The 23,700-nt window shown below is 49.7% G+C and overlaps 1 protein-coding gene across 8 annotated transcripts in view; it reads left to right on the top strand.

Annotated features, from left to right (window-relative positions):
• Nucleotides 1-9,263: 9,263 nt before the first annotated feature.
• The window catches only part of KIAA2012 (KIAA2012 ortholog), a 225,103-nt gene continuing 210,666 nt past the window's right edge, over nucleotides 9,264-23,700 (top strand). For all 8 annotated transcript variants that reach the window (XM_083154101.1, XM_083154093.1, XM_083154100.1 and 5 more), the window contains exons 1-3: nucleotides 9,264-9,388; nucleotides 10,992-11,144; nucleotides 18,351-18,632. In XM_083154101.1, coding sequence (XP_083010227.1) covers nucleotides 11,058-11,144; nucleotides 18,351-18,632 — 369 coding nt within the window. In that variant the 5' untranslated portion in view covers nucleotides 9,264-9,388; nucleotides 10,992-11,057. The remainder of the gene's footprint in view (nucleotides 9,389-10,991; nucleotides 11,145-18,350; nucleotides 18,633-23,700) is intronic.

Raw genomic sequence — 23,700 nt, forward strand, 5'->3', positions numbered from 1 at the left:
GTGAGACGCTAAACTCAATGATACTAAACACCAGAACGCTATGTGTGAGATGCTAAACTCACTGATACTAAACACCAGAACGCTATGTGTGAGATGCTAAACTCACTGATACTAAACACCAGAACGCTACATGTGAGACGCTAAACTCACTGACACTAAACACCAGAACGCTAAGTGTGAGACGCTAAACTCAATGATACTAAACACCAGAACGCTAAGTGTGAGACGCTAAACTCAATGATACTAAACACCAGGACGCTGCGTGTGAGACGCTAAACTTACCAGAACGCTGCGTGTGAGATGCTAAATTCACTGATACTAAACACCAGAACGCTACGTGTGAGACACTAAACTCAATGATACTAAACACCAGAACGCTATGTGTGAGACGCTAAACTCACTGATACTAAACACCACAACGCTACGTGTGAGACGCTAAACTCACTGATACTAAACACCAGGACGCTGTGTGTGTGAGACGCTAAACTCATTGACACTAAACACCAGGACGCTGCGTGTGAGACGCTAAACTCACTGATACTAAACACCAGGACGCTACATGTGAGACGCTAAACTCAATGATACTAAACACCAGAACGCTATGTGTGAGACGCTAAACTCACTGATACTAAACACCAGAACGCTACGTGTGAAACGCTAAACTCACTGATACCAAACACCAGAACGCTGCGTGTGAGACGCTAAACTCACTGATACTAAACACCAGAACGCTACGTGTGAGACGCTAAACTCACTGACACTAAACACCAGGACGCTGCGTGTGAGACGCTAAACTCACTGATACTAAACACAGGAACGCTACGTGTGAGACACTAAACTCACTGATACTAAACACCAGAACGCTGCGTGTGAGACGCTAAACTCACTGATACTAAACACCAGGACGCTGCGTGTGAGACGCTAAACTCACTGATACTCAGGGCTATTTTTCAGCAGGCTCCAGCAGGAACTGAAGCCCTTATTATAGTTCACTCTTTCTGACGAAATCTTTCTTAGATGGACAAAACCATGTGCACTGCAGGTGGGGTAGATGTTACTTGTGCAGAGAGAATTAAATTTGGGTGGGGTTTTACTTCAAAGTGAGATCTATATTGCAGTGTAAAAATAAAGCAGCCAGTATTTACCCTGCACAGAAACAAAATGACTCACCCAAATCTAATTCTCTCTGCACATTTTAAAACTGCGCCCCTGCAGTGCACATGGTTTTGTCCATCTAAGAAAGATTTTGTCAGAAAGAGTGAACTAGAATAAGGGCCTCAGTTCCTGCTGGAGCCTGCTGAAAAATAGCCCTGCTGATACTAAACACCAGGACACTACGTGTGAGACGCCAAACTCACTGATACTAAACACCAGGACGCTACGTGTGAGACGCCAAACTCACGGATACTAAACAACAGAACGCTACGTGTGAGACGCTAAACTCACTGACACTAAACACCAGGACGCTGTGTGTGAGACGCTAAACTCACTGACACTAAACACCAGGACGCTGCGTGTGAGACGCTAAACTCACTGATACTAAACACCAGGACGCTGCGTGTGAGACGCTAAACTCACTGATACTAAACACCAGGACACTACGTGTGAGACGCCAAACTCACTGATTCTAAACACCAGGACGCTACGTGTGAGACGCCAAACTCACTGATACTAAACAACAGAACGCTGCGTGTGAGACGCCAAACTCACTGATACTAAACACCAGGACGCTACGTGTGAGACGCTAAACTCACTGATACTAAACACCAGAACGCTACGTGTGAGACGCTAAACTCACTGATACTAAACACCAGGACGCTGCGTGTGAGACGCTAAACTCACTGATACTAAACACCAGAACGCTGCGTGTGAGACGCTAAACTCACTGATACTAAACACCAGGACGCTGCGTGTGAGACGCTAAACTCACTGATACTAAACACCAGGACGCTGCGTGTGAGACGCTAAACTCACTGATACTAAACACCAGGACGCTGCGTGTGAGACGCTAAACTCACTGATACTAAACACCAGGACGCTGCGTGTGAGACACTAAACTCACTGATACTAAACACCAGGACGCTACGTGTGAGACGCTAAACTCACTGATACTAAACACCAGAACGCTGCGTGTGAGACGCTAAACTCACTGATACTAAACACCAGGATGCTGCGTGTGAGACGCTAAACTCACTGATACTAAACACCAGGACGCTGCGTGTGAGACGCTAAACTCACTGATACTAAACACCAGGACGCTGCGTGTGAGACGCTAAACTCACTGATACTAAACACCAGGACGCTGCGTGTGAGGCACTAAACTCACAGATACTAAACACCAGGACGCTGCGTGCGAGACGCTAAACTCACTGATACTAAACACCAGAACGCTGCGTGTGAGACGCTAAACTCACTAATACTAAACACCAGAACGCTGCGTGTGAGACGCTAAACTCACTGATACTAAACACCAGGACGCTGCGTGTGAGACGTTAATCTCACTGATACTAAAAACCAGGACGCTGCGTGTGAGCCGCTAAACTCACTGATACTAATCACCAGAACGCTGCGTGTGAGATGCTAAACTCACTGATACTAAACACCAGAACGCTATGTGTGTGACGCTAAACTCACTGATACTAAACACCAGGACGCTGCGTGTGAGACGCTAAACTCACTGATACTAAACACCAGAACGCTGCGTGTGAGACGCTAAACTCACTGATACTAAACACCAGGACGCTACGTGTGAGACGCTAAACTCACTGATACTAAACACCAGAACGCTGCGTGTGAGACGCTAAACTCACTGATACTAAACACCAGGATGCTGCGTGTGAGACGCTAAACTCACTGATACTAAACACCAGGACGCTGCGTGTGAGACGCTAAATTCACTGATACTAATCACCAGAACGCTGCGTGTGAGACGCTAAACTCACTGATACTAAACACCAGAACGCTGCGTGTGAGACGCTAAACTCACTGATACTAAACACCAGGACGCTGCGTGTGAGACGCTAAACTCACTGATACTAAACACCAGGACGCTGCGTGTGAGACGCTAAACTCACTGATACTAAACACCAGGACGCTGCGTGTGAGACACTAAACTCACTGATACTAAACACCAGGACGCTACGTGTGAGACGCTAAACTCACTGATACTAAACACCAGAACGCTGCGTGTGAGACGCTAAACTCACTGATACTAAACACCAGGATGCTGCGTGTGAGACGCTAAACTCACTGATACTAAACACCAGGACGCTGCGTGTGAGACGCTAAACTCACTGATACTAAACACCAGGACGCTGCGTGTGAGACGCTAAACTCACTGATACTAAACACCAGGACGCTGCGTGTGAGGCGCTAAACTCACAGATACTAAACACTAGGACGCTGCGTGCGAGACGCTAAACTCACTGATACTAAACACCAGAACGCTGCGTGTGAGACGCTAAACTCACTAATACTAAACACCAGAACGCTGCGTGTGAGACGCTAAACTCACTGATACTAAACACCAGGACGCTGCGTGTGAGACGTTAATCTCACTGATACTAAAAACCAGGACGCTGCGTGTGAGCCGCTAAACTCACTGATACTAATCACCAGAACGCTGCGTGTGAGATGCTAAACTCACTGATACTAAACACCAGAACGCTATGTGTGTGACGCTAAACTCACTGATACTAAACACCAGGACGCTGCGTGTGAGACGCTAAACTCACTGATACTAAACACCAGAACGCTGCGTGTGAGACGCTAAACTCACTGATACTAAACACCAGGACGCTACGTGTGAGACGCTAAACTCACTTATACTAAACACCAGAACGCTGCGTGTGAGACGCTAAACTCACTGATACTAAACACCAGGATGCTGCGTGTGAGACGCTAAACTCACTGATACTAAACACCAGGACGCTGCGTGTGAGACGCTAAATTCACTGATACTAATCACCAGAACGCTGCGTGTGAGACGCTAAACTCACTGATACTAAACACCAGAACGCTGCGTGTGAGACGCTAAACTCACTGATACTAATCACCAGAACGCTGCGTGTGAGACACTAAACTCACTGATACTAAACACCAGAACGCTGCGCGTGAGACGCTAAACTCACTGATACTAAACACCACGGAAAAAGAATGTTTTAACATTAAACTATGTGTAGTACATTTTTAAGCTAAAGGATTATATTTTATTATTATGTGGGTATGAGTATAAGACTATGTGTAACATAACTGCCATTGACAAGCGCATATTCTCTCTCTCACTTCGTGAGCACTTTACGTAGATATGTGAATGCAAATAGCGGCCATAATACTCTAAAGTTGTGTTGATGCAACTCAACTGCGACAGATGAAACATGGATCTTCCACTATGATCCTGAGACAAAACTTCAGTCCATGCACCAGAAAGGACAATCATCGCCAAGAATAAAAAAGCACGTCACAGCAAATTAAAAGCCTTGTTATTTGATTTCTTTGGAACGAAGAGTGTTATTTTTGCAGTCTGGGTACCAGACGTTGGAACAGTGAATCAACATTACTGCAAAAATTATCTAGAACCTTTGCTGAGAAGAATAAGAAGAGAAGAGGCCTTAGTTGTTGAAAAATGGTTTCATCCTCCATAGGACCAATGTACTGATGCACACAGCTCCCTCTGTGAAGCAGTGTTTGGCCAAAAAAAACGATTGCAGTGACAGTGTGGCCACACTATGGGAGGTGTGGCCACATTATGGGAGGTGTGGCCATGCCCCTTCAGAAAGAAAAGCAATTACAAATACAAAGTGGCAGTACACCCTGCAGAATGGGTGGGCCTGGGAAATTAGTACCCGCTGTGCCCTCTCTTAGCACCCTACTGTATGTACATGTAGGTTATGCAGGCCAAACACTAGAGCAACTTTCATCTATTGGATGGATTAGAAATCTAGTACTGGATGTAATTTGTAATTCAGTAGTTTGCTTCCAAAATATGGAAATGGACAAAGCTCAGACAGGGAGCTGTGGGCGGGATGTTCTAACATCCTCATCCCTCTAACACCCCCCACCCTCCTCACCAGGTACAGCATTGTTAATAACCACATATGCTCTAACATTATTAATGCAAGGGACAGCTCTTGCGATGTGACCACGGCGCTGGACTTCTGGGTCTGAGACCCGGGAGTCCATCTGCACAGAGCACTGGAGCCGGCCGCAGGGCATGCTGGGAGAGATCTGTGACGGATCCCTCACACAGCGCTGCGATAAGAAGCCCATAGGCTTCTGCAGGGAATCGCCAGCTTTTGCTGTAATTCCCTCCGCAGTGCTGACACTGTGGAGGAGGGTTAGAGAATACAGAAATGCATACCTCCCAACAGTCCCGATTTTATCGGGACAGTCCCGATTGTCAGGGCCTGTCCTGATATCCCCCCTGTCAGCTGCTAAGCAGCGGGGAATAAACGCTGTGCGCATGCGCACAGCGTCTATTCCCGCAGCCAGGGGACTGGGGGCATGGCTAGAGGCTCACAGAGCCTCTGGGTCATGCCCCCAAAGCGGCAAAATGGGGGCGTGGCCTCGTGGAAGAGCCGCGAGTATAGGCCACGCCCCCAAATTAGGCCACACCCAGAAAATTTCGACGCACCTCCGGCGCGCAGGAGCATCGTCCCGCCTGCAGAACTTCAACAGTTGGGAGGTATGGAAATGCAGTAAATACCCCGTTATTTCTGGTTTAGAGTATTACGCCCTGTATCAGACAGGGAGCTGTATCAGACAGGGCACTGTATCAGACAGAGAACGGTATCAGACAGAGAACGGTATCAGACAGGGCACTGTATTAGACACAGAACTGTATCAGACACAGAACTGTATCAGACGGCGCTGTATTACACAAGGTGCTGCATAACACAAGGCAACAGACAGATACTAAGGTATTAATGTACAGAGCACATACTGCAGACATGGATGAAGTAGTGTTGTAGGGAACATGAATATTGTAATGATAGATTCTAAGGTATTAATGTACAGAGCACATACTGCAGACATGGATGAAGTAGTGTTGTAGGGAACATGAATATTCTAATGATAGATATTAACGTATTAATGTACAGAGCACATACTGCAGACATGGATGAGGTAGCATTGTAGGGAACACGAATATTCTAATGATAGATACTAACGTATTAATGTCCAGAGCACATACTGCAGACATGGATGAAGTAGTGTTGTAGGGAACACGAATATTCTAATGATAGATACTAACGTATTAATGTCCAGAGCACATACTGCAGACATGGATGAAGTAGTGTTGTAGGGAACACGAATATTCTAATGATAGATACTAACGTATTAATGTACAGCGCACATACTGCAGACATGGATGAAGTAGCGTTGTAGGGAACATGAATATTCTAATGATAGATACTAAGGTATTAATGTACAGAGCATATACTACAGACATGGATGAAGTAGTGTTGTAGGGAACATGAATATTCTAATGATAGATACTAAGGTATTAATGTACAGAGCACATACTGCAGACATGGATGAAGTAGTGTTGAAGGGAACATGAATATTCTAATGATAGATACCAACGTATCAATGTACAGAGCACATACTGCAGACATGGATGAAGTAGTGTTGTAGGGAACATGAATATTCTAATGATAGATACCAACGTATTAATGTACAGAGCACATACTGCAGACATGGATGAAGTAGTGTTGTAGGGAACAGGAATATTCTAATGATAGATACTAAGGTATTAATGTATAGAGCACATACTGCAGACATGGATGAAGTAGTGTTGTAGGGAACATGAATATTCTAATGATAGATACTAAGGTATTAATGTACAGAGCACATACTGCAGACATGGATGAAGTAGCGTATACTGTATGTGTTCATGAATGAGCTGCTGAATGCTTCTGTCCCCGTCACTTATGTAGGCTTCCTGTCACCCTCTGTTTGCAGGGGATGCGGTCATTTGGTCTACTGCATTATGGTCGACAGTCATTAGGTCGAATCCATTAGGTCGACATGCTAAAAGGTCGACATGACTCTAGGTCGACATGGGAAAAGGTCGACATGATTCTAGTTCGAAAGGTCATTAGTTCGACAGGTCATTAGTTCGACAAGGTCATTAGTTCGACATTGTCTATGTCGACATTCACAAGGTTGACATGGAGTTTTTCACTGTTTTTTGAGCCAACATGTGCCGACAGGCGGTATTTCATGCCCTGCCATCCACTAGGGCGTGGTGGGAGAATAAAATAGTGTGCCGAGCGTAGCAAGGCACCGTGCCCGACGCATAGCGAGCGCAGCGAGCGATGCAAGGGGATGCAGTGCACTTTAAACTGTGTCCATGTCGACTGTGTTGACATTCAGGTAAAAAAACAGTGAAAAACCCCATGTCGACCTTGTGAATGTCGACATAGACAATGTCGAACTAATGACCTTGTCGAACTAATGACCTGTCGAACTAATGACCTTTCGACCTAGCATCATGTCGACCTTTTCCCATGTCGACCTAGAGTCATGTCGACCTTTTAGCATGTCGACCTAATGGATTCGACCTAATGACTTTCTACCATAATGCAATAGACCAAATGATCCCAACCCGTTTGCAGTCCCGTTCTGTACACTCACCTGTCTGTATACATAATGATGGCGTAACATGTGTGAGATGGGATGCGGTCATTTTTTAGACAGTCATTAGGTCGACACCATTATGTCGGCGTTGGAAAAGGTCGACATGGGTCTAGGTCGACATGGGTCTAGGTCAACAGGTCGTTAGTTCGACAGGTCGTTAGTTCCACAAGTCATTAGTTTATTAGTCAAAAGGTCGGCATTTATTATTTATTAACAGTTTCTTATATAGCTTTTCACAGTTTTTTGAGCCGACATGTGCCGACAGGCGGTATTTCATGCCCTGACATCCACTAGTGTGGCGAGGGGATGTGGTGCACTTTTACTGTGTCCATGTCGACTGTGTTGACATTTAGGAAAAAAAAACAGTGAAAAACCCCATGTCGACCTTTTCACTGTCGACCTAGACATTATCAAACTAATGACCTGTCAAACTAACGACCTGTCAAACTAATGACCTTTCCACCTAGAACCATGTTGACCTTCACCCACGTTGACCTTTTCACATGTCGACCTAATGGCTGTCGACCATCTACTGTAGATCAAATGATCCCAACCCGTTACACATACGGAACATTAAATTAGGCATTTTGAAAGATCCACCAAAATGCAGCAGCTGCTAGATTTTTGTGCTGTGCTGGACAGAATGTGTGCGATGTGTGTGTGCGATGTGTGTGTATGTGTGTGTGCGATGTGTGTGTGGATGTGTACGGCTACACATCTATCACAGCCGTGAGCTCGCCGTGCAGTGAATACTGGACAGAATGTTTGCGAGGTGTGTGTGTGTGATGTGTGTGTGTGTGTATGTGTGTGTATGTGATGTGTGTGTGGATGTGTACGGTTACACATCTATCACAGCCGTGAGCTCGCCGTGCAGTGAATACTGGACAGAATGTGTGCGATGTGTGTGTATATGTGCGATGTGTGTATGGATGTGTACGGCTACACATCTATCACAGCTGTGCATTCGCCGTGCAGTGAATACTGGACAGAATGTGTGCGATGTGTGTGTGTGTATGTGCGATGTGTGTATGGATGTGTACGGCTACATGTGTGTATGGATGTGTACAGCCGTGATCTCGCCGTGCAGTGAACACTGGACAGAATGTGTGTGATGTGTGTGTGCGATGTGTGTGTGCGATGCGTGTGTGGATGTGTAGGGCTACACATCAATCACACTATCACAGCCATGTGAATATGTCCAAACCCAGCGTAAGTGGCAAAGCTGCACAACTGGGTGTGAAATAAACTTAATTCCTAATCCTTCTGCTGATTTCACCGAGCGCTGTATACAGTATATACCTGTGTGTATATAGGCACCCGTCCTCAGAGCCACCCTCACTGCTGGCATTCTCAGTGCCCCCCGGGGCTGCTGCTGCCAGGGGAACCACACAAACAATCTCAGAACAATGGCAAGCCCCAGAAACATACAGGGTGAGAAATAACCTTAATTCCTAATCCTTCTGCTGATTTCACCGAGCGCTGTATACAGTATATACCTGTGTGTATATAGGCACCCGTCCTCAGAGCCACCCTCACTGCTGGCATTCTCAGTGCCCCCCGGGGCTGCTGCTGCCAGGGGAACCACACAAACAATCTCAGAACAATGGCAAGCCCCAGAAATGTCCCAATAGTGCAGTCTAGCAACCAGCCAGACAACACAGTGTGGTCAATGGGAGGGACCGAGTCCTGATAGCATGTACTCCTGTATGTCCCTGCACTCACACAGCACTGAGGAGCCCTGATCTGCAAGGTAGGTGTTACACAGCACCGATCATGTATGTGTTACACAGCACAGAGCACCGGTCATGTATGTGTTACATATCACTGATCACTGACCATGTATGTGTTACACAGCACCAACCACTTTTCATGTATGTATTACACAGCACTGAGCACTGGCCATGTATGTATTACATAGCACCAAGCGCTTTTCATGTATGTATTACACAGCACTGAGCGCTGGTCATGTATGTGTTTCACAGCACTGAGCACCGGTCATGTATGTGTTACACAGCACCGAGCACTGGTCATGTATGTGTTATACAGCACTGATCATGTATGTATTACAAAGCACCGAGCACTGGGCATGTATGTATTATACAGCACTGAGCACCAGTCATGTGTTACATCGCACCTAGCACTGGTCATGTATGTATTACACAGCACTGGTTATGTATGTATTACACAGCACTGAGCCCTGGTCATGTATGTGTTTCACAGCACTGAGCGCTGGTCATGTATGTGTTACAAAGCACAGAGCACTGGTCATGTATGTGTTACACAGCACCGAGCACTGTTCATGTATGTGTTATACAGCACTGAGCGCCAGTCATGTATGTATTACACAGCACTGATCATGTATGTATTACACAGCACCGAGCACTGGTCATGTATGTGTTATACAGCACTGAGCGCCAGTCATGTGTATATTACACAGCACTGAGCACTGGTCATGTATGTATTACACAGCACTGGTTATGTATGTATTACACAGCACTGATCATGTATGTGTTACACAGCACTGAGCACTGATCATTTATGTGTTACCGCACCTAGCACTGGTCATGTATGTATTCCTCTGCACTGATCATGTATGTATTACACAGCACCGAGCACTGGTCATCTATGTATTACACAGCACTGAGCGCTGGTCATGTATGTGTTACACAGCACAGAGCACTGGTCATGTATGTGTTATACAGCACTGAGCACCAGTCATGTATATATTACACAGCACTGATCATGTATGTGTTACACAGCACCGAGCACTGGTCATGTATGTGTTATACAGCACTGAGCACCAGTCATGTATATATTACACAGCACTGATCATGTATGTATTACACAGCACCGAGCACTGGTCATGTATGTATTACACAGCACTGATCATGTATGTATTACACAGCACTGATCATGTATGTATTACACAGCACCGAGCACTGGTCATGTATGTATTACACAGCACTGAGCACTGATCATGTATGTGTTACTTTAACACTACAATCACATTTTAAGGGGGACGGTATCCCTCCTATGGGAATATAGCAGGCTGCACTTTCATAATTGATGCGCACTGATCACAAGTATTATTATAAAACATGTATGTGTTACCGCACCTAGCACTGGTCATGTATGTATTACACAGCACTGAGCACTGATCATGTATGTATTACACAGCACTGATCATGTATGTATTACACAGCACCGAGCACTGGTCATGTATGTATTACACAGCACTGATCATGTATGTGTTACATCGTACCTAGTTCTGGTCATATAGGCATTACACAGCACGGAGTATACTGACCTATGGCTCTGGGTATTAATCATTGGACGGTTGTTTCTGGACTCAGGAGGCATTGTCAGGGGCCCTGGATCTGAGCTGGGCCCCCGGGAGCCCTGCGGGAATGTGATGACACATGGCATCTCTGTCCTTGCTGTGCCGGGGCAGTGCCCAGGTGGTGAAGCCACTGCAGGAGAAGCTGGAGGTCTGCTATGAGCCAGAGGTAAGTGGAGAATAACTCGCCCAGTGCGGCAGTATATATGGGAAGGATATAAAGTACCGTATAATAATATATAAGGGAATATGGATTTGTAGTGCTTTGATGGCATTTTAGTTCAGTATGATCGCTGTGAGAAGTTTCTGTTCCACTTGCCTGTATTTGCCATACTGTATAAGGAACAGCGTAAGTACTGCCCACTGAGGGGTACATGTAGGGGTACCCGGCCCCATTTTGGAGATCACTCGCACATATTCCCCCAAGTATTGCAGTGTTATCTCTGTGTCACTGGGATTCGGTGCAACTCCTATTCAGTTACAGAAACTGTCATTTACCAGGGATCACACATACAATGTAGTATGAGATCCTATCTGCGGCATTTATGTTCCTGTGTAAGGAGTCCGTCCCTGCGATGCGCTCAGCAGGGTACTAGGGAGGGAGGCTCCGAATGTGCGCTGACCACACGGCAGGCCGGGCAATGCGATGTCTAGTCTACAGGCTACAGTGATGTGGGGCTAAAGCATCCATCTAGTACTTGTCAGATGCCAGGGGATACGATAGGCCTGGGCACAGCAGCCACTAGAACAGGGATACTACGTCAGGGCCACTAGGACAGGGATACTAGATCAGGGCAACTAGGACAGGGATACTAGATCAGGGCCACTAGGACAGGGATACTAGCTCAGGGCCACTAGGACAGGGATACTAGCTCAGGGACACTAGGACAGGGATACTAGCTCAGGGATACTAGCTCAGGGACACTAGGACAGGGATACTAACTCAGGGCCACTAGGACAGGGATCCTAGCTCAGGGACACTAGATCAGGGCCACTAGCTCAGGGACACTAGATCAGGGCCACTAAGACAGGGATACTAGCTCAGGGCCACTAGGACAGGGATACTAGCTCAGGGCCACTAGGACAGGGATACTAGATGAGGGCCACTAGGACAGGGATAATAGGTGAGGGCCACTAGGACAGGGATAATAGGTGAGGGCCACTAGGACAGGGATACAAGATCAGAGCCACTAGGACAGGGATACTAGGTCAGGGCCACTAGGACAGGGATACTAGGTCAGGGCCACTAGGACAGGGATACTAGCTCAGGGCCACTAGGACAGGGATACTAGCTCAGGGCCACTAGGACAGGGATACTAGCTCAGGGCCACTAGGACAGGGATACTAGCTCAGGGCCACTAGGACAGGGATACTAGCTCAGGGCCACTAGGACAGGGATACTAGCTCAGGGCCACTAGGACAGTGATACTAGCTCAGGGCCACTAGGACAAGGATACTAGCTCAGAGCAATTAGGACAGGGCCACTAGGACAGGGATACTAGCTCAGAGCCACTAGGACAGGGATACTAGCTCAGAGCCACTAGGACAGAGATACTAGCTCAGAGCCACTAGGACAGGGATACTAGATCAGGGCCACTAGGACAGGGATACTAGATCAGGGCCACTAGGACAGGGATACTAGATCAGGGCCACTAGGACAGGGATACTAGCTCAGGGACACTAGGACAGGGATACTAGCTCAGGGCCACTAGGACAGGGATACTAGCTCAGGGCCACTAGGACAGGGATACTAGTTCAGAGCCACTAGGACAGGGATACTAGCTCAGGGACACTAGGACAGGGATACTAACTCAGGGCCACTAGGACAGGGATACTAACTCAGGGCCACTAGGTCAGGGCCACTAGGACAGGGATACTAGCTCAGGGCCACTAGGACAGGGATACTAGTTCAGAGCCACTAGGACAGGGATACTAGCTCAGGGACACTAGGACAGGGATACTAACTCAGGGCCACTAGGACAGGGATACTAACTCAGGGCCACTAGGTCAGGGCCACTAGGACAGGGATACTAGCTCAGGGCCACTAGGACAGGGATACTAGCTCAGAGCCACTAGGACAGGGATACTAGCTCAGGGCCACTAGGAAAGGTATACTAGCTCAGGGACACTAGGACAGGGATACTAGCTCAGAGCCACTAGGAAAGGGATACTAGCTCAGAGCCATTAGGACAGGGCCACTAGGACAGGATACTAGCTCAGAGCCACTAGGACAGGGATACTAGCTCAGAGCCACTAGGACAGGGATACTAGCTCAGAGCCACTAGGACAGGGATACTAGCTCAGAGCCACTAGGACAGGGCCACTAGGACAGGGATACTAGGACAGGGATACTAGGACAGGGCCACTAGGACAGGGATACTAGCTCAGGGCCACTAGGAAAGGTATACTAGCTCAGGGACACTAGGACAGGGATACTAGCTCAGAGCCACTAGGAAAGGGATACTAGCTCAGAGCCATTAGGACAGGGCCACTAGGACAGGGATACTAGCTCAGAGCCACTAGGACAGGGATACTAGCTCAGAGCCACTAGGACAGGGATACTAGCTCAGAGCCACTAGGACAGGGATACTAGCTCAGAGCCACTAGGACAGGGCCACTAGGACAGGGATACTAGGACAGGGATACTAGGACAGGGCCACTAGGACAGGGATACTAGCTCAGGGCCACTAGGACAGGGATACTAGCTCAGAGCCACTAGGACAGGGATACTAGGACAGGGATACTAGATCAGGGCCACTAGGACAGGGATACTAGCTCAGAGCCACTAGGACAGGGATACTAGATCAGGGCCAATAGGACAGGGATACTAGCTCAGAGCCACTAGGACAGGGATACTAGCTCAGAGCCACTAGGACAGGGATACTAGCTCAGGGACACTAGGACAGGGATACTAACTCAGGGCAACTAGGACAGGGACACTAGGACAGGGATACTAACTCAGGGACACTAGGACAGGGATACTAGCTCAAAGCCACTAGGACATGGCCACTAGGACAGGGACACTAGCTCAGAGCCACTAGGACAGGGATACTAGCTCAGAGCCACTAGGACCGGGATACTAACTCATGGCCACTAGGACAGGGACACTAGCTCAGGGCCACTAGGACAGGGATACTAGCTCAGGGCCACTAGGACAGGGATACTAGCTCAGGGCCACTAGGACAGGGATACTAGCTCAGGGCCACTAGGACAGGGATACTAGCTCAGGGCCACTAGGACAGGGACACTAGCTCAGGGACACTAGGACAGGGATACTAACTCAGGGCCACTAGGACAGGGACACTAGGACAGGGATACTAACTCAGGGGACACTGGGACAGGGATACTAGTTTAGAGCCACTAGGACAGGGCCACTAGGACAGGGACACTAGCTCAGGGATACTAGCTCAGGGACACTAGGACAGGGATACTAGATCAGAGCCACTAGGACAGGGAAACTAGATCAGGGACACTAGGACAGGGATACTAACTCAGGACCACTAGGACAGGGATACTAACTCAGGGCCACTAGGAAAGGGATACCAACTCAGGGCCACTAGGACAGGGATACCAACTCAGAGCCACTAGGACAGGGATATTAACTCTGGGCCACTCGGACAGGGATACTAACTCAGGGCCACTAGGACAGGGCCACTAGGTCAGGGATACTGGGACAGGGATACTAGGACAGGGACACTAGGACAGGGACACTAGGACAGGGATACTAGGACAGGGATACTAGGACAGGGCCACAAGGATAGGGATACTAGCTCAGAGCCACTAGGGCAGGGCCTCTAGGACAGGGCCACTAGGAAAGGGCCACTAGGTGGCCTGGGCACAGCGGCCACTAGGACAGGGACCCTAGCTGGCCTGGGCACAGCAGCAACTAGTACAGGGCCACTAGGACAGGGATACTAGGTCTGGGCCACTAGGACAGGGATACTAGGTCAGGGCCACTAGGACAGGGATACTAGGTCAGGGCCACTAGGACAGGGATACTAGGTCAGGGCCACTAGGACAGGGATACTAGGTCAGGGCCACTAGGACAGGGATACTAGGACAGGGATACTAGGACAGGGCCACTAGGTCAGGGCCACTAGGTCAGGGCCACTAGGTGGCATGGGCACAGCGGCCCCTAGGACAGGGCCACTAGCTCAGGGCCACTAGGTGGCCTGGCACAGCGGGCACTAGGACAGAGCCACTAGGACAGAGATACTAACTCAGGGCCACTAGGACAGGGATACTAACTCAGGACCACTAGGACAGGGATACTAACTCAGGGCCACTAGGACAGGGATACTAGATCAGAGCCACTAGGACAGGGAAACTAGATCAGGGACACTAGGACAGGAATACTAACTCAGGGCCACTAGGAAAGGGACACTTGGTCAGGGCCACTAGGACAGGGATACTAGCTCAGGGCAACTAGGACAGTTATACTAGCTCAGGGCCACTAGGACAGGGATACTAGCTCAGAGCCACTAGGACAGGGATACTAGCTCAGGGCCACTAGGACAGGGATACTAGCTCAGGGCCACTAGGACAGGGATACTAGCTCAGGGCCACTAGGACAGTTAATCTAGGACAGATATACAAGGGCAGGGCCACTAGGACAGAGACACTAGGACTGGGAATCTAGGACAGAGACACTAGGACTGGGAATCTAGGACAGGGAATCTAGGACAGGGACACTAGGACAGGGACACTAGGACAGTGCCTCTAGGACAGGGACACTAGGACAGTGCCTCTAGGACAGGGACACTAGGACAACGCCTCTTGGACAGGGACACTAGGACAGTGCCACTAGGACAATGCCTCTAGGACAGGGACACTAGAACATGCCTCTAGGACAGGGACACTAGTACAATGCCTCTATGACAGGGACATTAGGACAGGGACACTAGGTGGCCTGGGCACAGCTGCCACTAGGACAGTGCCTCTAGGACAGGGACACTAGGACTGTGCCACTAGGACAGGGATACTAGGACAGGGCCACTAGGACAGGGCCACTAGATCAGGGCCACTGGGACAGGGATACTAGGACAGGGACACTAGGACAGGGACACTAGGACAGGGATACTAGGACAGGGATACTAGGACAGGGCCACAAGGATAGGGATACTAGCTCAGAGCCACTAGGGCAGGGCCTCTAGGACAGGGCCACTAGGAAAGGGCCACTAGGTGGCCTGGGCACAGCGGCCACTAGGACAGGGACCCTAGCTGGCCTGGGCACAGCAGCAACTAGTACAGGGCCACTAGGACAGGGATACTAGGTCTGGGCCACTAGGACAGGGATACTAGGTCAGGGCCACTAGGACAGGGATACTAGGTCAGGGCCACTAGGACAGGGATACTAGGTCAGGGCCACTAGGACAGGGATACTAGGTCAGGGCCACTAGGACAGGGATACTAGGACAGGGATACTAGGACAGGGCCACTAGGTCAGGGCCACTAGGTCAGGGCCACTAGGTGGCATGGGCACAGCGGCCCCTAGGACAGGGCCACTAGCTCAGGGCCACTAGGTGGCCTGGCACAGCGGGCACTAGGACAGAGCCACTAGGACAGAGATACTAACTCAGGGCCACTAGGACAGGGATACTAACTCAGGACCACTAGGACAGGGATACTAACTCAGGGCCACTAGGACAGGGATACTAGATCAGAGCCACTAGGACAGGGAAACTAGATCAGGGACACTAGGACAGGAATACTAACTCAGGGCCACTAGGAAAGGGACACTTGGTCAGGGCCACTAGGACAGGGATACTAGCTCAGGGCAACTAGGACAGTTATACTAGCTCAGGGCCACTAGGACAGGGATACTAGCTCAGAGCCACTAGGACAGGGATACTAGCTCAGGGCCACTAGGACAGGGATACTAGCTCAGGGCCACTAGGACAGGGATACTAGCTCAGGGCCACTAGGACAGGAATACTAACTCAGGGCCACTAGGAAAGGGACACTTGGTCAGGGCCACTAGGACAGGGATACTAGCTCAGGGCAACTAGGACAGTTATACTAGCTCAGGGCCACTAGGACAGGGATACTAGCTCAGAGCCACTAGGACAGGGATACTAGCTCAGGGCCACTAGGACAGGGATACTAGCTCAGGGCCACTAGGACAGGGATACTAGCTCAGGGCCACTAGGACAGTTAATCTAGGACAGATATACAAGGGCAGGGCCACTAGGACAGAGACACTAGGACTGGGAATCTAGGACAGAGACACTAGGACTGGGAATCTAGGACAGGGAATCTAGGACAGGGACACTAGGACAGGGACACTAGGACAGTGCCTCTAGGACAGGGACACTAGGACAGTGCCTCTAGGACAGGGACACTAGGACAACGCCTCTTGGACAGGGACACTAGGACAGTGCCACTAGGACAATGCCTCTAGGACAGGGACACTAGAACATGCCTCTAGGACAGGGACACTAGTACAATGCCTCTATGACAGGGACATTAGGACAGGGACACTAGGTGGCCTGGGCACAGCTGCCACTAGGACAGTGCCTCTAGGACAGGGACACTAGGACTGTGCCACTAGGACAGGGATACTAGGACAGGGCCACTAGGACAGGGCCACTAGATCAGGGCCACTAGGACAGGGATACTAACTCAGGGCCACTAGGACAGGGATACTAACTCAGGGCCACTAGGAAAGGGACACTAGGTCAGGGCCACTAGGACAGGGATACTAGCTCAGAGCCACTAGGACAGGGATACTAGCTCAGGGCCACTAGGACAGGGATACTAGCTCAGGGCCACTAGGACAGTTCATCTAAGACAGATATACTAGGGCAGGGCCACTTGGACAGGGACACTAGGACAGAGACACTAGGACTGGGAATCTAGGACAGAGACACTAGGACTGGGAATCTAGGACAGGGACACTAGGACAGGGACACTAGGACAGTGCCTCTAGGACAGGGACACTAGGACAGTGCCTCTAGGACAACGCCTCTTGGACAGGGACACTAGGACAGTGCCACTAGGACAATGCCTCTAGGACAGGGACACTAGGACAGGGACACTAGAACATGCCTCTAGGACAGGGACACTAGTACAATGCCTCTATGACAGGGACATTAGGACAGGGACACTAGGTGGCCTGGGCACAGCTGCCACTAGGACAGTGCCTCTAGGACAGGGACACTAGGATAGTGCCTCTAGGACAGGGACACTAGGATAGTGCCTCTAGGACAGGGACACTAGGACTGTGCCACTAGGACAGGGATACTAGGACAGGGCCTTTAGGACAGGCTGTACTGGCTCAGTATCTAGCGGCCCTTCTGCCACGGACGCTGTGCTTAGGAGACACTGGTGCCACGGTAGACAGCTGTGTCCGATCTATGTCTGTTCATCGTTCTAGGATTACTTCAACTGGAAGTCACGGCAGGATTTTCGCATCAGGAGATTTCTCAGTGATAAATATGCTTCCTATCACTACTGGGAGTTTCCCACTCCAAAGACCTATATCACCAGAAAAGGGGCTCTGGTTCTCTACTCGGAGGACTTGGCATTGCCGGCGTGGCACGTGGCACGGACCAGACGGGTCCATAAAATCTGTGGTACCAAAAGGAAGACGTTCCAGCTTCAGCTCAGTACTCTGCAGGATCTGACTGGTGCTATTCTGGCTTATGGGAGGAAGCGGGTAAATATGTGTATTTTATACTCTACTCCTCTATTGTGGGACTATTTGTGGCCTATATGTGGGACGTATGCAGATGTAACCCAATAGGGAGTCTCCATTCCGCCTAATCCATGTGTGTGGCTGAGAGCCGGCTGCATCTCCAGCCGAGAGCCCTTGTCTGTCTGTATATATATAAACCAGTGCAGGATGAATGACAAGGCAGCCAGGGCAGTCACCTGACCCCCCCCCCCCCTATATAAGGGCCCCCACACAGAGGGGCCCACCACACATAGGAAACAGAGCCCCCCACACACACACACACATAAGTATTCAAGAAAGGAAAGACAATTTCATACATACATAAACTGATATGATGGACTTAAATATCATGGAACAGACGAATTGAAGAGAAGTATCTTCCTATGACCTTATGGACGATCAGACCTTTCACCATTTTTTGAGGTTACAGTAGTATTAATATAGGACCTGTATTCTACCTTTCTACCTTTAATGGACTTTCTGAGGGTCCTACCGGTAATGTTAAGTAGGCCTCCTTTATTATTCAAAGGTTGGTATATATATATATATATATATATATATATATATATATATATATATATAACACTCCAATAAGCAGCGGCACTCAGAGACTTGTAGACGGTGAAAAAAACGTGGATTTATTGTCTACATGTTTCGGGGTACTTCCCCGTCTTCAGGACAAAAGCAAAGTGTACACACAGTGAAATATATACCCCACACAAAACTCACCCCTCCCGCTGTCTTCCCGCGCTTCCAGAGACGCCTCCCTCCGTCACCGTACATTCACCCTCTGTGCGGCAGCCGGAAGTCGTCGCGTCGCATTCAGTGGTTGCCAAGGAGACCAGAGGACTCTCACTCCCCCGGAACGCCCAGCCCCATCCTGTAGCTTCGCGTCTTCTTCCTGCCTTCACTGGATATTTCCGGGGACGCGAAGCTACAGGATGGGGCTGGGCGTTCCGGGGGAGTGAGAGTCCTCTGGTCGCCTTGGCAACCACTGAATGCGACGCGACGACTTCCGGCTGCCGCACAGAGGGTGAATGTACGGTGACGGAGGGAGGCGTCTCTGGAAGTGCGGGAAGACAGCGGGAGGGGTGAGTTTTGTGTGGGGTATATATTTCACTGTGTGTACACTTTGCTTTTGTCCTGAAGACGGGGAAGTACCCCGAAACATGTAGACAATAAATCCACGTTTTTTTCACCGTCTACAAGTCTCTGAGTGCCGCTGCTTATTGGAGTGTTATGCATTGGGCTGTTTGTCTATACTGAAGGCACCAGAGCAAGTTAACCCTTGGAGGGTCCGAGTGACGGGTCTACGGAGTTGCTATATATATATATATATATAGCCATCCAATGCTGCCGGCACTCCTAGTGTCTCATAGGCAAATGCTCCAGGTGCCAGAGAAGAAATACATATCAATCCAATGACCCCACAGACGTGGGAATAAACAGCACTCAAGGAGACTTTGGTAAATGCCAAAAAACGTGTAATAACGAAGGAGGTGTGTGGGGGACGTTTCGGGGTATAAGCCCCGTCCTCAGCCCCAAACCTACAGCCTGGCTGTAGGTTTGGGGCTGAGGACGGGGCTTATACCCCGAAACGTCCCCCACACACCTCCTTCGTTATTACACGTTTTTTGGCATTTACCAAAGTCTCCTTGAGTGCTGTTTATTCCCACGTCTGTGGGGTCATTGGATTGATATATATATATATATATATATTATATATACACATACATACATACATACATACATACATACATACACATATACACTAGGTGATTCATTGCGCTCTTCACACCGTTGTAAGGTGCTCTACCCCCATTAACTGTTGCAGCCTTTATTGCGTGAAATATGGTTTGTGCAGAAAGGGTGCGTGGGGAAATACTGGGGGTGCGTGAGGTGTGGTGTTTACCGAGGTGGATGTGGGGTTGGTGGAGTTGCCGGTGTGTTGGAGTTTGATTGGGTGTGGTATGGGAGTTTCAGGTGCGGGGGTGCCCCGTATGGGTGGTGTAGGTTGGTGGGGTGTAGTGGTTGAGTGAAGAGCAGTTGTGGGGGTGCTGTAGGTGTGGGACAGATGGTGGTGTTGTGGGGGAGGTATGGGTGTGTGGGTTGTTTGGGTGGGTACGGTGGGCATGATGGGGTTTGTAGTGGCCGTTAGAATATGCTGGAGCTTATAGTAGTTGTGAATGGGCATGGGGGGCATGCTGGGGGTTGCAGTGGTTAGCACTGGGTACATTAAGGCTTGTAGTGGTTGGCAGTGGCCTTGCTTTTGTGTGTAGTGATTGGCAGTGTCCATGCTGGGGCTTGTAGTAGATGACAGTATCTTCCCCCCAACAGCCTACCCTCCTCAATAGTGCCTAACTCTGGACCCCGCTGGCTAAACCTAACTCGCCCCACCCTACAGCCTAACGCACTGTTTTTTCCACAGTGACGCGCTACTCTCTGACACACCAGTAACACACACACAGGTGATCTGCACAGTGACGCTCTCCTCTCACACTGGTAACACACACGCAGGTGATCTGCACAGTGACGCTCTCCTCTCACACTGGTAACACACACGCAGGTGATTTCCACAGTGACGCGCAACTCTCTGACACACCAGTAACACACACACAGGTGATCTGCACAGTGACGCTCTCCTCTCACACTGGTAACACACACGCAGGTGATTTCCACAGTGACACGCTACTCTCTGACACACCAGTAACACACAAGCAGGTGATCTGCACAGTGAAGCTCTCCTCTCACACTGGTAACACACACGCAGGTGATCTGCACAGTGATGCTCTCCTCTCACACTGGTAACACACACGCAGGTGATTTCCACAGTGACACGCTACTCTCTGACACACCAGTAACACACACGCAGGTGATCTGCACAGTGACGCTCTCCTCTCACACTGGTAACACACACGCAGGTGATCTGCACAGTGACGCGCTACTTTCTGACACACCAGTACCACACACGCAGGTGATCTGCACAGTGACACGCTACTCTCTGACACACCAGTACCACACACGCAGGTGACCTGCACAATGACACGCTACTCTCTGACACACCAGTAACACACACGCAGGTGATCTGCACAGTGACGCTCTCCTCTCACACTGGTAACACACACGCAGGTGATCTGCACAGTGACGTACTACTCTCTGACACACCAGTACCACACACGCAGGTTATCTGCACAGTGACGCGCTACTCTCACACTGGTAACACACACGCAGGTGATCTGCACAGTGACGCACTACTCTCTGACACACCAGTACCACACACGCAGGTGATCTGCACAGTGACGCGCTACTCTCTAACACACCAGTAACACACACGCATGTGATCTGCACAGTGATGCTCTCCTCTCACACTGGTAACACGCACGCAGGTGATCTGCACAGTGACGCTCTCCTCTCACACTGGTAACACACGCAGCTGATCTGCACAGTGACGCTCTCCTCTCACACTGGTAACACACACACAGGTGATCTGCACAGTGACGTGCTCCTCTCACACTGGTAACACACACGCAGCTGATCTGCACAGTGACGCTCTCCTCTCACATTGGTAACACACACACGTGATCTGCACAGTGACGCACTCCTCTCACACTGGTAACACACACACAGGTGATCTGCACAGTGACACACTCCTCTCACACCAGTAACACACACGCAGGTGATCTGCACAGTGACCCGCTACTCTCTGACACACCAGTAACACAAACGCAGGTGATCTGCACAGTGACACGCTACTCTGACATACCAGTAACACACACGCAGGTGATCTGCACAGTGACGCTCTCCTCTCACACCGGTAACACACATGCAGGTGATCTGCACAGTGACACGCTCCTCTCACACTGGTAACACACACACGCAGGTGATCTGCACAGTGACACTCTCCTCTCTGACATACCAGTAACACACACGCAGGTGATCTGCACAGTGACACGCTACTCTCTGACACACCAGTAACACACACACACAGGTGATCTGCACAGTGACGCTCTCCACTCTGACACACCAGTAACACACGCATGTGATCTGCACAGTGACGCCCTACTCTCTGACACACCAGTAACACACATGGAGGTGATCTGCACAGTGACACGCTACTCTCTGACACACCAGTAACACACACGTAGGTGATCTGCACAGTGACGCTCTCCTCTCACACTGGTAACACACACGCAGGTGATCTGCACAGTGACGCACTACTCTCTGACACACCAGTACCACACACGCAGGTGATCTGCACAGTGACGCGCTACTCTCTGACACACCAGTAACACACACGCAGGTGATCTGCACAGTGATGCTCTCCTCTCACACTGGTAACACGCACGCAGGTGATCTGCACAGTGACGCTCTCCTCTCACACTGGTAACACACGCAGCTGATCTGCACAGTGACGCTCTCCTCTCACACTGGTAACACACACACAGGTGATCTGCACAGTGACGCGCTCCTCTCACACTGGTAACACACACGCAGCTGATCTGCACAGTGACGCTCTCCTCTCACATTGGTAACACACACACACAGGTGATCTGCACAGTGACGCACTCCTCTCACACTGGTAACACACACACACAGGTGATCTGCACAGTGACGCACTCCTCTCACACCAGTAACACACACGCAGGTGATCTGCACAGTGACACGCTACTCTCTGACACACCAGTAACACAAACGCAGGTGATCTGCACAGTGACACACTACTCTGACATACCAGTAACACACACGCAGGTGATCTGCACAGTGACGCTCTCCTCTCACACCGGTAACACACATGCAGGTGATCTGCACAGTGACGCGCTCCTCTCACACTGGTACCACACACACGCAGGTGATCTGCACAGTGACACTCTCCTCTCTGACATACCAGTAACACACACGCAGGTGATCTACACAGTGACGCCCTACTCTCTGACACACCAGTAACACACACGGAGGTGATCTGCACAGTGACACGCTACTCTCCGACACACCAGTAACACACACGCAGGTGATCTGCACAGTGACGCTCTCCTCTGACACACCAGTAACA

Source organism: Crinia signifera, chromosome 7 (genome assembly GCF_055691185.1).
Source record: "Crinia signifera chromosome 7, ASM5569118v1, whole genome shotgun sequence".
Classification (NCBI taxonomy): domain Eukaryota; kingdom Metazoa; phylum Chordata; class Amphibia; order Anura; family Myobatrachidae; genus Crinia; species Crinia signifera.